The sequence below is a fragment of the Mobula birostris genome, chromosome 9, assembly GCF_030028105.1.
Source record: "Mobula birostris isolate sMobBir1 chromosome 9, sMobBir1.hap1, whole genome shotgun sequence".
Taxonomy (NCBI): domain Eukaryota; kingdom Metazoa; phylum Chordata; class Chondrichthyes; order Myliobatiformes; family Myliobatidae; genus Mobula; species Mobula birostris.
In genome coordinates, this window is record NC_092378.1 from 139,367,181 (window position 1) to 139,383,938 (window position 16,758).

General features: G+C 38.1%; 1 protein-coding gene across 6 annotated transcripts in view; it reads left to right on the forward strand.

Annotated features, from left to right (window-relative positions):
* Positions 1-16,052, forward strand: part of usp7 (ubiquitin specific peptidase 7 (herpes virus-associated)) — a 74,836-nt gene extending 58,784 nt beyond the window's left edge. For 2 of the 6 annotated variants that reach the window (XM_072268959.1, XM_072268956.1), the window contains 10 exons: positions 1,142-1,209; positions 1,671-1,779; positions 3,425-3,502; positions 5,143-5,243; positions 5,816-5,915; positions 6,001-6,120; positions 6,270-6,341; positions 7,996-8,086; positions 8,278-8,313; positions 14,609-16,052. In XM_072268959.1, coding sequence (XP_072125060.1) covers positions 1,142-1,209; positions 1,671-1,779; positions 3,425-3,502; positions 5,143-5,243; positions 5,816-5,915; positions 6,001-6,120; positions 6,270-6,341; positions 7,996-8,086; positions 8,278-8,313; positions 14,609-14,715 — 882 coding nt within the window. In that variant the 3' untranslated portion in view covers positions 14,716-16,052. The remainder of the gene's footprint in view (positions 1-1,141; positions 1,210-1,670; positions 1,780-3,424; positions 3,503-5,142; positions 5,244-5,815; positions 5,916-6,000; positions 6,121-6,269; positions 6,342-7,995; positions 8,087-8,277; positions 8,314-14,608) is intronic. The other 4 variants (XM_072268960.1, XM_072268962.1, XM_072268958.1 and 1 more) reach the window with 3 other exon arrangements.
* The last annotated feature ends 706 nt before the right edge of the window (positions 16,053-16,758 follow it).

Below are 16,758 nucleotides of genomic sequence, written 5' to 3' on the forward strand. Positions count from 1 at the left end.
ATCATTGCTGTGTTGTTAAGACAAGGTCAGACACAGTTATTAGACATTCCAGAGATAATGGAATGAGTAGGACATTGGAATAGTTAAGATGAGAGAGCAGCAAATGAAATGCTGGAATAGAGCTTGTCAACATTATGATGTAGTACATATTTTGCTGATGGGGCCCCAAATGCAGTCACCCAGTTTCAGAACATCATTGCGAGTCATCCTCAAAGTAGTGTTCTAGGCTAACCATGCTTGACACTTAACTTCACTTCAGAAGTAGTGGGGGTTTAGTGTGGAGAGTTGCAGCTGGTTGCAGAACATTCAAATCTGTTTGCAGCTTCCAGATAAGTGCAACAAAATATGTTTAGGTGATTCTGAAGTAAGTACTAAGTGTCAGTTAATGACCATACCACAGAAGTGCCAGGCTATGACCATTGCCAATAAGTTCAGCTGCTTGGTCTTGATGTTCAGTGGCATTTTCCTATCTGCATATCTCAAATTTTCTAGGAGGCACAATTGACCCAAAATTAAAATGAGCAGTCAGGTAATACGTTGGCTGCAAGAGCAAGTCAGTTGTTAGTATTGTGTGGATGTGACTTACCTCCTGATATCCAAGGCCTCTGTCATTTACAAGGCTTAAGCTGGTTGGTATGCTCTCCATTGCCTGTATGAATATTGTGCCAACGATACTGAAGAAGTTTGTGTGCCATCCAGAGCACGGTAACTGCAAGATGTATTCTTCCCAAAATGCTCTGGGTCATTTGTCTTAAGTTATTCTGGTAGCACTTCTGGAAAGCTCAACTTCACTATCCTCTATTTGTGGGTTCCCTTCCAAGTCTTACATTGTGCTGATCTAGAAATGTACTGCTGGATATTCCTTATTGCTAGGTATAAATCCTAATGCTGCCAGTCCAGTAGTAAAATGGGAGTGCCTTCACCAGATGACCACTGCCACCACATTGAGGGTAATTAGAGATGGGCAGTTAATGCTGACTTATGGTTAGAAATAGAACTTTCACTTTAAAGAGGTCTGCTCTTCTGTTCAGTGCTTCATTTCAAATGTCTTCATTCCATTATAGATGCTACCTTGCAATATCCATTTTTAATAAGTTGCTATTTATAACACCAGCTTTTAAATGTGCTTTCTTTTTGGTAGGTTGCCAAGACTGTTGCTCAGCGACTAAATACTGACCCAATGTTGCTTCAATTCTTCAAGTCTCAAGGGTAAGACTACATAATTTCATTGCTGAAATCCTTTTTGTATATTTGTGCATATTTCCTAACTTAAACAACAGTGAACTCTTAAGTGATCTGTAACTTTTGAAGATGTAACAAGATGCAGAAGGGATATGGTCTTGAATGTGGTCTTGCCATACTTGATCGGCTGTGGCTGCTGCTGATGTAGCATGCCTTTTTAATTAAGAGAACTTCTACTGTTGTTTTGTGAAGTAATTCTTTGCTCACTGAAGATAAGAGTAAAGAGTGATTACAGCAGGGATTAGAGTTGAAAAATTGTATGCCCAGAACAAAAGTGAGGTGTCCCCTGCCTTTTTTTCCATGCAATTGACCATGTGTTAGTTTATTCGTCTTGTGTTCTGCAACCAATATTTGAAGTAACCAGTCCTTTTGGCATGATGCTCTTGCTTTAACAGATTTCCAGAAATTAAAGAATTTTATTGTTAAAGTTACAGGGATGGCCCTGGTAATCCTCTTAGACATAATTATGAAGGCACACTTAGAGATCTTCTGCAGTTCTTCAAGCCAAGGCAACCGAAGAAACTCTATTATCAACAGGTATGTTTGATTATCTGCAGGATTAATAACATGTTCAAAAAGTTTGGGTAAACTTGTGTAAAAGATATGTTTAGAATTATCAATAAATTTGTTGATATCACTTCTCATGATCATCTATCACTGTTCTAGTGCAGTTTTCCCAATATTTAACCTTTAGTAGCCTTGTCACTGTTGCCTGAAGAATATTTTAATCTTTAAATTTAAAGAAAAAGGGATTCTATTGCAAGTTTATGTGGAGTTCTTTTGTATTTGTGATATGAAAATGCAAAGAGGTATGAATGTTATGTTTTGAACGGTAGCCAGTGTTTTAAGTGAACTTTAACAAAAAGGTCTTTTTCAGCTTGTTATACCCAATTGTTTTGGGTATAGATAATGTAAAATGCCTCCTAAATCATCCTGGCAGGTTGTTTCTAAGGAGAACAAGTTGTTCCTTTCTAATCACACTATTAAAACTATCTAATTCTAGAATCAATTTGATCTTGTCTACAGCCTCCCTGGATTTTTTGCATTTTCCCTTAAATTATAAGATTCACCAGTTACAACTAAACAAGGGTTTTACATACATTCATTGTGACTTCTTGCTCTTTTTCTGAACTATTTCTGAAAAGTACAGTTACGTTAGATGCTGTATTTTCTCAATGCGCCCTGCCACTTTCCAAAAACAATACTCCAGATCTGCTTTTAGAATTCTAGTTTCTTGTAAGTTTTTTTCCCATTTTCTGCTTCATTTCTCTGTATTAAGTTTAACAAGCAAGTACTCTTGTTCCACCAGCTTGTTTGTTTCCTTGAATATATTACTATACACTCAGTTCATCAAGTTTTTTCATTTATATATTTGGAAATTCTACTCTGTACACCTGAGTCCAGATATATATTTTTAAAAAGTAGTGGTTCTAACATGGTGGGGGTTGGTGGAATACTATAATTTCTTTCTCTCAGTACAATCCCTTTGCCACTACTGTTCACTGTTAATGTGTCAATCCTATTCTTGCTTCTGCAGCCCTTTTCAGTACATAACCCTTCAGCCAGATGACAGATCTATTATGTGATACTTTTTACCAAATGTAGTTTGGGAGCACAACCACCTCACAGCTTTTTCCTCAGCAGCCTCTCTACAAAGTTTTTATTAGCCCATATTGAGAATATGGAACAGTAAACTAAACATGCTTAAATGAGAAAATATTCCTTTTTTTGGCTCAATAAATCTCGCAAAATTGCTGCATGGCAGCTTAATGTTTGAAACATATTACTGCATATTTTATTGCAGATAAATTTCTTACTGGCCTGGAACATGGAATTAATCTATTTTAGTAGTATCCGTGAACTTGAAAGTTCCTAAAATCACACTCAAGTTATTTGCTTATTCTGTAATTAGAGTATGTAGTGCGATTAAAGGGTTGTAAAAACAAATTGTTGTCAGAACAATTTTAATCCCGAAAGAGAAAAAAGGTGCCCTTAAAGAGATTGTTTTCATGTGAAGTTGCTGCGTTTTGATTAGAAGTTTCAAGTGGCTGTAAAATGCTTCAATCTGGCAATATCTGTTGCTGAGATTGAAACTGGTCACACCTGCAGTTATTTTTTTCCACTTTGTTTTAAATTTTATACTCTTCTAGCACTATAATAAAATCTTGTTTCCTGATCTTAGTTGAAAATGAAGATCACAGATTTTGAAAACAGACGAAGTTTCAAATGTATATGGCTCAACAGCAACTATAGGGAAGAGGTAAATATTTACTTCTGGGCTACATTTAAGATTGAATAGACATGTAGCTTAATGTTGCAAAATGAGTGACATTTTAACAAAATTGGGGAGAGCATTCTAAAAAGATGGCTTGCAGCTGTGCCTAGAGAATGTTCTCTAGGTTTTCTGCATTTTGGATATAGACCTGGACAACAGAATTTATTCAGTCTTGGTTTTTTATATTCTGTTCTTTTGCCTGATCTTCCTTGTCTTTTTGTATGCGTGAGTTGGGGATTGTTGATTGTGCTGCTGTTCTTTTCCTTCCTGGTTTCGTGGCTATCTGGAGAAGAAGAATTTCAGAATTATATGCTTTGATAATAAATGAACCTTTGAAAAAATTACTAACTTGAGTTGTGGAACATTTGTTTTTACATATAAATGCCACTCTTACAGTTAGTTATTTTAGAAGCCATTTTCTAGGTTCAATGTTCCTCATCCCTGTATATGACTCTTTGCCAGAAAGTTGAATCATAATATTTGACCATTGATAAGATTTGTATAATTTCATAACAAGTACCAACGCAAGAAACGTGAGCAGGAGAGCATTCAGGCCATCTTCTATTCAATAGTGTTAACTTCCAAATAAACCTCATTTTTTGCCTTATCCCAATAGCGTATTATTCTCTTAACACCAAAAAAACTTTTGATCTGTGCCCTAAATGGCCTCTTGATTAAGTATCTACTGACAAAGCAAATTTCAAAGATGTGTAATCTTAACACATTTCTCCTCACACCTCTAATGAGATTGGGTAAAGTCTGTTATTTCACATTTTCTTATTGCTGAAGAATGCTTTGCTGCTTTGTTAACTCTGGAACATTTTTTATAGTATTCCTGCACCAGGATTTGTAAGCACAATGGTAAGATGAAAAGATGATCTTTCACTCATTTCCCATATGGTCTGTTAACACTAAAGATATGCCGTAAAGGTACGGGATCTCTATCGTTCTGAAAAATTGTGCTCCAGTACTTGTTTCTTTCATCGTATTATAATATTGTAAACTTATCTTTCAGTTGCTGCCAACGTGTAGCCTAAGAATAAGGGTATCAATTTCACTGGAGTGTTAAGATTGAGTAAATGGCCAATTTACTTTTGGCTTTCAGACTTGTATATTGTGATGTGAAAGTCAGCAACAAGCTGGAGGTCATATGCCAGTCTGAACCTGGACGCCTGTAGGACTTGGCACTGTGACTATGGGACACAGTGCAGACATCAACTGAGAATTCTACCAGATGCACTTTGCATTCAGGTCCCCGCCCTGTTGTTGGACTTGCCCAATATACATGGCGTGACCCTATTCATCTGAACGATCATTACTGTATTGGGAGAATCAGCCACAGGAAGTTGGCTCAGATTTTATATTTATTTTCTTGTATTCAAATAGTTTTACGAGAGTATTGTTTTTTTTTAACTTGAAATACTTTTCAAACTATGAAAATGTTTTTTGTGCATGGGTCAGATTGGAACTGAAATCCATCAGGTGGTCAGGTGTGTCTGGCCAGTATAGTTGAGTCCACATAGTAACAAACAATATAGCCACAAGAATGCTGCTGGTAGCCTGTTGGGTTGTGCAGCTGTAAATAGGTTTAAACATTTGTTAATCATTATTTGGTTTTATTACAGGAGATAACACTATATCCTGATAAGCATGGTTGTGTCCGTGACTTACTGGAAGAATGTAAGAAAGCTGTAGAGTTGTCAGATAAAGGATCCAGTAAACTGAGGTAAGAATTGTGTAGTGATCACCTTGTTAATATAGCCAGTGTAAATTACTTAATAGTAAACTGTTTTGATATGTTGTTTTGTTATTTCTTGGTAATCCATATCACGAAATCAGTAGTCTTATTGTTTAATCCAAAAAAAAATTCAGCGCGTTTAACTTTTCAAGTAGTAGTATTACCTTCCTTCACATTCTGGTAATTTTCATACGGGTTAATGGCTGGGCATTGATCTTAATTAACATATTTGCCTGAAGAAAGTAATGCTTAGATGCTAACTAATATTCACCAGATTGTTTTATACAATGAAAAACAAATTGTGTGCTTCAAAGGGTTTTGTATTGCTATCTAGTCGTTATTGATTCCTAGATAATATATGGTCAGATGTTCCTGGCTCAATTTCTGTAAACAATGCTAAAAATTTAGAGACAAGGTTTTTTTTTTTTGCAATCAAAACAGGTCCAATTGAATGGATAATATATGGTTCTATCATATTTGAGCAGTCAAAAGAGAATTAAAAATTATTCTGCATTAACTTTAAGAAAAGACAATTTGTATCTATTTTTGCTTTTACTTAGGCTACTGGAAATTGTAAGCTACAAAATAATTGGAGTCCATCAGGAAGATGAGCTGTTAGAATGTTTATCTCCAGCAACGAGCCGGACTTTCAGAATAGAGGTACATTATTTTAGTAAGACTGTTAATATACATTCTAACTTCAAAAAAAACTTTCTAATTAGTGTATTGATTTGACATTTCTCAGGAGGTTCCTCTAGATCAGGTAGAACTGGATAAAGAGAATGAGTTACTGATCCCAGTGGCACATTTTCACAAAGAAGTTTTTGGCACTTTTGGAATTCCATTCTTGTTGCGGATATGCCAGGTGAGCTGCCTCGTGTATCAAACACTTAGGTATATCAATAGAATATCACCGGTTTATAAAAGTTCAACGTGAAATATTTGTGAGCATTTTGAGAAACTTTTTAACGATGTTTCTGAAGAGCAAGAGTTCACCTGTATTATACATTTCAGAGCGAACCATTCAGGGAGATTATGAAACGAATTCAAGGAATACTGGAAGTCCAAGAGAAGGAGTTTGAAAAAGTAAGTGCTTTGAATTTTGACCTTCTAATTCATTGTGGTAGTCGATAAGAGAAAGCAAATATTCTTGTTTCCAATTCATAATTGTTTAATAAATACATTTACTGCTTTCTGCAAAAGAAGAGACATCAATAATGCAACACACAAAATGCTGGAGTAACTCAGCAGGCCAGACAGCATCTGTGGAAAAGAGTACAGCAGGACTGGAGGGGAAAAAGCCAAGGAGAAGATTTTAAGAGTGGGGTGGGAAAGAAAAACACAAGGTGATAGGTGAAACCTGAAGGGGGGAGGGATGAAGTAAAGAGCTGAGGTTGATTGGCGAAAGAGATAGAGCTGATAGAAGAGGACAGAGGCCATGGAAGAAAGAAAAGGAGGGAGGAAGAGCATTGGAGGGAGGCAATGGGCAGGCAAGGAGATGAGGTGAGATAGGGAAAAGGGGGGTGGGGAATGGTGACGGTTGTGCAGGGAAGGTCATTACCAGAAGTTCGAGAAACCAATGTTGATGCCATCGGGTTGGAGGCTACCCTGACAGAATATAAGCTATTCTTCCTGCAACCTAAGTGTGGCCTCATTGCCACAGTAGGAGGAGGCCATGGATAGACATATCAGAATGGGAAGTGGAATTAAAATGGGTGGCCGCTGGGAGAATCCTGCCTGTTGGAGCGTAGTTGCTCAGTGACGCAGTCTCCCAATCACATCGGGTCTCACTGATACACAAGAAGCCACACCAGGAGCACTGGACACAATATATGACCCCAGCATGCTCACAAGTGGGATCGCCTCACCTGGAAGGACTGTTCGGGCCTTGAATGGTAGTGAGTGAAGAAGGGTAGGGGCAGGTGTAGATGAACGGACAAGGGATTCGTGTAGGAAGTGATCCCTGTGGAAAGCAGGAAGTCGGGGGGAGGGAAAGAAGTGATTGGTGGTGGGATCCCGTTGGAGGTGGTGGAAGTTGCAGAGAATTATGTGCTGGGTGCAGAGGCTGGTGGGATGGTAGGTGAGGACAAGAGGAACCATGTCCCTAGTAGGGTGGCGGGAGGATGGGGTGAGAGCAGACATGCGTGAAATGGAAGAGATGCGGTTGAGGGCAGCGTTGATGGTGGAGGAAGGGAAGCCCCTATCTTTAAAGGACAGCATGTCCTTTGTTCTGGAATGAAAAGCAGAGAGCAGATGTGGCAAGGACGGAAGAACCATTCACCATACCTCTTTCCCTCTCTCACCTCATCTCCTTGCCCACCCATCGCCTCCCTCTGGTGCTCCTCCTCCCCCCTTTTCTTTCCTTCTGTCCTCTTCTATCAAACTCCCCCTTCTCCTGCCCTGTGTCTCTTTCACCAGTCAACTTCCCAGCTCTTTGCTTCATCCCTCCTCCTTCAAGTTTCACCTGTCACCTTGCGTTTCTCTCTCCCACCCCTGCCTTTTAAAGCTACTCAGCTTTTTTTTTCTCCGGTCCTGCCAAAGGGTTTTCACTCGAAACATCGACTGTGCTCTTTTCCGTAGATGCTGCCTGCCTTGTTGAGTTTTTCCAGCATTTTGTATGTGTTGCTTGGATTCGGATTTACAGCATCTGCAGATTTTCTCTTGTTTGAGCAATAAATGCAATTGCATTTACTTTGCTTTGTTTAGAATTAATATTAAATATCAAATCTCTTTTTTAAAGTTCAAGTTTGCGATTGTGATGATGGGTCGGCAGCAGTACATAAATGAGGACGAGTATGAAATCAACCTGAAAGATTTTGAACCACAGCCCAGTGAGTAGCAATAGATTTTTTTTCTCTCTTGGAAGTGAAAAGGGTTGGTTGGAATGCTTAAAATACTGCTAAGTTGATTCCAGAAATTTTATGGAAATAACCATGGTCATTATTTATTTCTTGTGTTTGTAATACGAGGGCAGTAAGGGTCATCTCTTGTGGGAGTTTTATATACATGGCTTTTTTTTCAGAAGACTGGCCTGTTCCAGATTCTCTTCAGTTAACGGGTAAGCTTTTGTAACACTGGGAATAGATTAAAGATTTATTTGTACATGTAACTTGTGTCTTTGCATGAAAATCTGAATTTTGAAAATAACAGCAAAATCATGAAGTATTGGTCATTCTTTGACAAGATCCCAAACTGAGATGTTAGGATCTTCAATATTGAAGGCTACTTCTGTGGCATAATACATTCCAAGTTATTTTTGTGACTAAAGCTGACATGGACTTGATGAGATACATTTGCAATTCTATGTATTGGATTCCAAATCCAATGCAAAGCCAGTTTCACGATTTTGTGTATTGGCATTAGAATTTTCACTGTATACCAAAGAAATGTAGATCACCAGTTCACTGTAAAAGCATACCATTCAGTCATAATTAGTGCATTTTACTGTTAACATTTTTTCTATGGGACCACTAACTGTGTGAGGTGTCACTTCAGCTGTCTTAATTTTTGGAGCTTTCCTGCAACCATGCTGAAGTAACGTATGTATTTGCATGGATTTTAACTGCTAATCCCATCTAGTATTCTCACTTTTTTTTTGTTACTTTCCTTTCACTGCCTTTGTTCTTCTCCCTGTCCCTGTCATTTTTCATCTTCTATTACTATGCATTTCAGTCCCTACCTCGTACTGACATTGCTACTTTTCTGCCATTTTCCAAGTCTTCAATTATTTACTGCCTTCTGAAGGTGGATGGAGATGCTTGGTGCTGCTTCTTTTTACATGAAGCAACTGCAGCTCTTCATCCTTACTGCTGACCTGTTGTGTAGGGGAAGTCAAGAAAACATACACCAGTTCTCATCGAGAGATCAGTAGTGGAAAGGGTGAGCAGTTTCAAGTTCCTGGGCGTCAATATCTATGAGGATCTATCCTGAGCCCATATCAATGCATTTAAAAAAGTCACAACAGTGGCTATGTTTCATTAAGAGTTTGAGGAGACTTGGTATGTCACCAAAGACATTTGCAAATTTCTACAGACGTACCATGGATAGCTTCTAACTGATTGCATCATCATCTGGTATGGAGGGGTTATTGCACAGGATCAGAAAAAAGTTGTAAGCTCAGCCAGCTCCTTGATGGGCAATAGCCTCCCCAGCTTTAAGGACACCCTCAAAAGGCTACGCCTCAGGAAGGCAGCTTCTATCTTTAAGAACACCCATCATCAAGGAGGTGGTACTGGAGTCTGAGGACGCACATTCAACATTTAAGGAACTGCTTCTTTCCCTCTGTCATCAAATTTCTGAATAGATAATGAACCCATGAGCAACTGTAGATAACTGAAGGGTCTTGGGGCATTTCTATGGATCTTCAAAGATAGCAAGACAGTTAAAAAAAGATTAAGATATGTTTCCCTTGATTAATCAAGACTGTTAAAATAAGAGGAAAGAGGTACTTGGAACTGCATTAAACACCTCACTGTATGTAGCTTGTCCATTTCTGGTTATCACATTCTAGCAAGGACATAACAATTCAAAGGAGGGAGTGGGCCAGGAAAGGCATGTTACAACCAGGGTTGGGGAAGTTTGGCTGGACTAGAGTTGGTTTCTTCAGAGCAGATTTGACTGGGATATTTATTTAAGATGCCAACAAGTATGTGATTCAGGTAAAGTGGATAAGGAAGATTTTTATCCTAGGGTTATAATAGCACAGAAACAGACTCGGTATAGCAATGCCAGTCATCAGGTATCCATCTGCTTTGTGCCTACGCGATTCAGGTGCTTATCCAGATAACTTTTTATTGTTGAATGTATACGTTTGTCTATCATCTCATGCAGTGCATTCCTGGTTGCAACTACTCTCAGGGTGAAATGTTTATTTTCCTCATATCCACTGTAACCACCTTGCTGCTCATGTTAGACATAACCCCTCAGCTTCATGGAAAATGAGCTCAGTCTATCCACTTTCTCACTGAAACATTCCATTCCAGGCGATATCTTTGTAAATCTCTGCACCTTCTGCAATGCAACCACCTCTTCCTATACTGTGGTTAGACTACAGTGGGCTATTGTGTACATTGCTTGTTGCCAAAGCTTCAAAGTTGTACCATAACTTTATTGGGTTTATTTTCTGTGTCCTGGCCAATGAAAGCCAGCATCTCATACTTGCTTCAATACTTTGTCTACTAATGCTACAATGTTTTGGGATCTACTGGTAGTGCTTGTACTTTGTCAGCTGTAGCATTTATGGTGTATGTCCTATCCTTAGAACTCAAAATGCAGCACTTCTCAGAACTCAATGCCACCTGCCTTTCATTCTGTAACCTAAGATCCTCTCCAGAAGCATTAAAATAAGAATTTGTGGTGAAGTCCTAGTTACATTAAAAAAGTATATTTCTAAATAAGGTTATGATTTAAAAAGCTAGAATTAAACAGCACAAGTGAGAAGTTGAATGATAACCCTGTGACAAACATTGAATTAGCCAATTGGAAAAAAAAGTTTTTTTTTAAATAATGCAAGTTGCAGGAGCTCAGATCAAAAATAAATCTTTATTCCTTCTAGTGAATGTGACTTTTCAAGCTTGCATGGAGTTTAGCTGCTACCTCCCTTGAGTATGTTAGCCTGTAATTTGAGATGGCGTACATTTTGCAATCTACAGTAAAGTGGAATTTACTAATTTCAGAGAAATATCCCATAAACGCCTAAGATAGCAGATATGTGCAACATTTTAAAATGTTGTGAAGTCTATTATTTTGAATAAATAATGAACATTAAAGTCCATATGTTGATTTCAGGCCCTTTTTGAAAAATGCATTATTTCCCTTGATTACTTTAGTGAAGGCAGCAGTCTGGAGGGGGACTAAATTTATGAGGACAACTGTGCTGTTTGGTGCAGAAAACCTGAAGGAAGGTATTCTAAGGCACCCTAACTGGAAGTACAGTGGATTCTGGTTCATTGGGACCACTACTTTTTGGCCCAATTAAGTGGCTGCCCCTATTAGCTGAAGCTTTATATAGAAATAGTTTAAAAAGATATTAAAAGGACAAACTACGGTTTAACTGTGACAAGTTATGTATTTAAATGAAATACAGAACAAATTCAAATGCTACAAATATGACTGTAGTCCTATATTAGTTCCTAAAGGCTATTGATGGAGGAATTCGTCCAGTGTATGCTACTGTTTGATTATATGTAAATAAAATCAGCACAGCCATGTAGCGTAATATTTTCAGCTAGTATCAAATCTTTTGTGGCATCTTGACATGGGTGTGAAATTTTTAAGTCTGAATAAACAAGTTATCAAAAGTTACAGGTCTTTGAATCGGCATCTGTCAGCCCAAGTAGATAATTGGACACAAGTACGCCTGACTGAAGCCAGTTAGAAGTGGTTCAGCAACAGTCTTCTATCCCAGTTAAGTGGCACAGTATCTCAAATAAACTAGGGAGGAGTCCCAGCTATTTTCTCAATTAGTTTCTGTTTAAAAACTGTCCCAAATAAGCTGCTGTGCCAATTACTGATGGCCCAATTAGCTGGAATTCGCTATTTGAATAGACAAGGACTGATAAGTCGTAGATATCATGATTTTATGTTTGTGGTAGATCATGTCTAATGATTTTTTTTTTTTTTTTGGTGAAGTGACCAGGAAAGTTAATGAAGACAAAGCAGTGATTGTTGTCTATATGGACATTAGCAAGGCTTATGACAAGGTCCCGCATGGGAGGTTGGTCAAGAAGGTTCAATCGCTTGGCATTCAAGATGAGGTGGTAAATTGGATTAGATGTTGGTTTTGTAGGAGAAGCCAGAGAATGGTAATAGATGGGTTCCTGTCTGTGGAGGCCTGTGACAAGTGGTATGATTCAGGGATCAATGCTGGATCTGTTGCAACAGCTCATGAAGATCATGTCAGTGATCTGGATGGCAATGTAGTCAACTGGATCAGTAAATTTGCAGATGACACCCAAGATTAGTGCCGTAGTAGGCAGCAAGGAAGGCTATCAATGCTTGCGGCATGATCTGGATGAGCTGGTAAAATGGCAGGTGGAATTTCATGCAGACAAGTGTGAGATGTTAGACTTTGGAAGGACTAGCCAGTGTAGGACTTGCACAGTGAGAGGTAAGGCACTGAAGACTGCAGTAGAACTGACGAATCTGGGAATACAGATTCACGCTACTTTGAAAGTGATGACACTGGACTCTCTGACGGTGGTGTCTGAAAAGAGGATGCTGCCCGAGTTGCACGTCATCTTGGACAATGTCTCCCATCCACTACGTAATGTACTGGTTGGGCACAGGAGTACTTTCAGCCAGAGTCTCATTCCGCCGAGATGCAATACGGAGCGTCATAGGAAGTCATTCCTGCTTGTGGCCATCAAACTTTACAACTGCTCCCTTGGAGAGTCAGACACCTTGAGCCAATAGGCTGGTCCTGGACATTTCCTGGCATAATTTACCTATTACTATTTAATTATTTATGGTTTTATTACTATTTAATTATTTATGGTGCAACTGTAACGAAAACCAGTTTCCCCCAGGATCAATAAAGTGTGACTATGATTAGATGGGTCATAAAGAGCTTTTGGCATGTTGGCCTTCATAGATCAAAGTGTTAAGTATGGGAGTTGGGATGTTATGTTGAAGTTGTATAAGATGTTGATTGGGCCTAATTTGGAATCAAGTTCTGGTCATCTACCTACAGGAAAGATATTAAGGTTGAAAGAATGCAGAGAATATTTACAAGGATGTTGCCGAGTCCTTAGGACCTGGGTTATAGGAAGAGATTGATTACATTAGTACTTTATTTCCTAGAATGTAGAAGGTTGAGGGAAGATTTGATAGTGATATACAAAATTGAGGGGTTTGGTAGGGTAAATGCAAGTAGGCTTTTTCCACTGAGGTTGGGTGAGACTGGAACTAGAGGTCATTGGGTAAGGATGAAAGGTAAAATGTTTAAGGGGAGCATGAGGGGGAACTACTTCTCTCAATGGGTGCTGAGTGTGGAACAAGTTCCCAGTGTAAGTGGTAGCTGTAGGATCAATTTCAACATTTAAGTGAAATTTGGATAGGAGAGTCCAGGTCGATCAGACTAGGCAGATTAATGTTTGGCTTGGGTTAGATGGGCCAAAGTACGTATTTCTGTGCTGTAGTGTTCTCTGACAATGTAATAATAAAACATTTTACAATGTGGAGTTATTTAGGGAAACTCATTTTATTAATATGTTACAATTTTGAGGATATGAGTAGAACAAATCAATGGAAGTGGTATATTTGGGTTTTGGAAAGGCTTTTAAGGCCCGCACAGGAGGTTGGTTAACAGAGTGCATGAAATTGAAGTCAATGTACTGACATGGTTAGAATTGGTTATTGGACAGAAAGTCAGTAGCCCACATTTAAAAACCTTTCAGAATGTAAGATTGAGAAGAGTGATGTGCTGGCATTCCTCTTTTGCTATCAGTCTACACTTGAAGTTGGTTCTATTACGGACCTGTTGCTTACATTTGTGGTTTGTATGTCATCATAAAGCAGATATGATGGCAGATTTCTGGGCAAGCAAACTTGAAGAATGTTTCACAAGCCCCTTCAACACAGTAGCCTAGCTAGTAAAGCTGTTGCTTTAGTTCTGGTGACTGGGATTATTCCGACTGCTAGTGCTGCTTTGGTGAAGTATTTCTCCAATGGCACAAAAGGAGCATCTTCATTGGTTCAGCAGTCATCACTTTGAACAATAAAGCAGGTCCTTGCTAATAGTATCAAGAATTTGTGAATTTTAAAACAAAAGCATTAAAGTTTTAATGACCCATATACACTGGGCATATATGTGTGGCAAATTTAGACGGTGATATATTTTACTATTGGAATCTAGAATGAAAATCAAAAGAATATACATGCTGGGAATCTAAATTAGAAACAAAATGCCAGAAAAGTTCCAAGTCGGGCAGCAACGTGTGTGTTTGGGGAAGGGGACACTTCAGAGTTCATCCTTTTGAGTCTTTGAGGCCCTTCATTAGATACAAATGAGTTTTATTTTATGAATGAGTAAAATGAAACTGAGCAATTCCGTTTTTGTCCATAATGGAGCTTTCATCGCAGAAATTTTAAGCATGTTTGCTTACAGTGAGAAGTCTGCTGCAGGTGGAGAAATGGCTGTGGCATCATTATGTTTTAAGAAGTGTGGGAAGCTCTGAGAACGTGTTTCTTCTTATTTATATGCATGGGCTTTAACACCCTTGATGATTGTGTTTTAGTTTTTGTGGTCCTAAGTGATGATAATCAATATGAAAGCTTCAGTTTATTCATGATAAACAACTGAGTTACATATAATCAAAATTAATCAAGTATCTAATGTATTTTTTTTGTTCCAGGTAATATGTCCCAGCCAAGGCCATGGTTGGGACTTGATCACTTCAATAAAGCTCCAAAGAGAAGTCGCTATGCATATCTGGAAAAAGCGATCAAGATTCACAACTGACACCAATAAATGACTTGGTCAAAATTGTGTGTCTGAAAAAACAAATTTAAAGAATCAAAAAGACACTGTGCACCTATCCAACAACAGTAACAAAAAACTTTGGTACAAGTGCACCTTGTCAAAAGTCTTCAGCGACAGGATTTGCTGCTGATGCTAATTTTATTTTGTTGAGGCTGTTCGGTTTGGCTTCCCTGTACCAATTGACTGCCTATTTTCCAGATGGAGCAAAGAAATGGATTTACCCTTTACAAAGAGCAATGCAGTCAGGTGTGAGTTCTTCTTATAAAGGTGAAAAAATGTGGCAGCATAGTGAAGGAGCTGAGTAGTAAGAAAACAGCTAGTCATTTGCTAAATGGTTTCATGCCTTTTAGAATAACCCACAGCAGATGGCATAGGATTCACATCTTTGACTGGCTGTTAATTACAAGTGTTGTGAAACTTCACAAATGCTTGAAGAAGCAGTCAGCATGTTCATGTTTACAGTCATTTGGATAGTTTTTCTTTATTTAGGTAGTTTGGATGAATTCAGAATTTTTGTGAATTTGTACACCACCTACTTTCACAGCATTAATAAATGGTGTCTGTACTACATCTTGCACGTTGTTGGCACTTAATATTAAGGAGATTTTTTTTTTCTCCCAGCTGAATGTGGTCTTTGATTTTGTTTTTAAACATGACCTGGTTTCTGTTCCCATACCATACTCTTTGTAGAACACCTTGGCAATAATAATAAATCAGTACTCATTGTATCCTGCCTGGTGCGAGTTTGTAGATCTGGCTATGCTTGTTTTACTTTGATGCTATGGCCATTGGTGCTTCCAAATGGTAACTGACTGGAGTAGGTGGGGTTTACTGTGCTGCCTGTGGGGAGTTGGTTTTAAAACAGTGGTGGCTGGAAAAGGCAAAGTTGAAAAATCTGAATGTTCTATTTTGTCATGGTGAGATGTGAAAAATTATAACATGACAAAAACAGCCTTTAGCACAGAGGGCATGCTCAATAACGTAAGTAGTAAGCTGTTGACTTTGTAAAAATTCAAAAAAAATACAAAAAAAATGTATATTTAATGATGAACATGTACAATTTAACACTCTAAGGATAAAATTCCCATGGAGGAGTCTGCAGGTAAAGTCACTGATGTTGATATTCATTGCGTGTAGTTTTATTTCAGACTGGGTTTTTTTTAAGCTAATTGCAGCAGCGTGTCTAGTTGAGTGCAGTAAAATAGAAATCTGCAATTCACAATTTCTCTTCCTTCTATCTTTTTAATTCACGTAGCAGTGTATGAAATCTTTTCCTGTATATTGCCTTTTTGCTGGAAAATGTTGTATGTTGAATAAAATTTTCTATAAAAATTGTGTTGTATTTGCTTTGTCCATCAACTAAGATTTTTGTTTTTATGGTTAAGTATTTAATCTGCAAGAGTGTCTTTTGATAGGTTTTAAGATTTTTTAATATTGTTGAATATTATAAAATAGATTTAGACCAAAATGCGGATGAGCAGCATTTTATTTCTTAGAGTAATAAAGTTATGTGAGTATTAAATAGTTATGTACTTGAACTGTATTTCCATTTCAAGTGTTCTGTGATTACCTGCCCAAATGCAATGATTGCTGACTCTTAACTGCTGGGTTTGGTTCTGCTTTTATCAGTTCATTTCTAAAATTTTGTTACATCAGTAAAATTTGTTCCATCTTTTTACTATGAAATGACACCACACACAAAAGTTCCTATTGGCTCCACTGATTCTAGGGTAAAATTCCTTCTTTCATAGTGCTGTGACCAAATGTCATAATTGTGAAAAAAGCCACAACCAAGAATGAAGTGGACTAAAACTTTAAAAATTGTTGATGAGATCGACAATATTTGAAGAGAAAGACTTCTGAAGTTAGATGTAAATCTGTTTGTGTAGTGATACACTCAAGGTGCTTTCTGCCATCCTGAAAATATATTTTCCCCAAAATCCTAACTGGGCTATATTCAAGGATGCTGATCTTGACTTGAGGCTGACCTAGAAGAGGAGGCAGACTTTTACCCCATTGTAC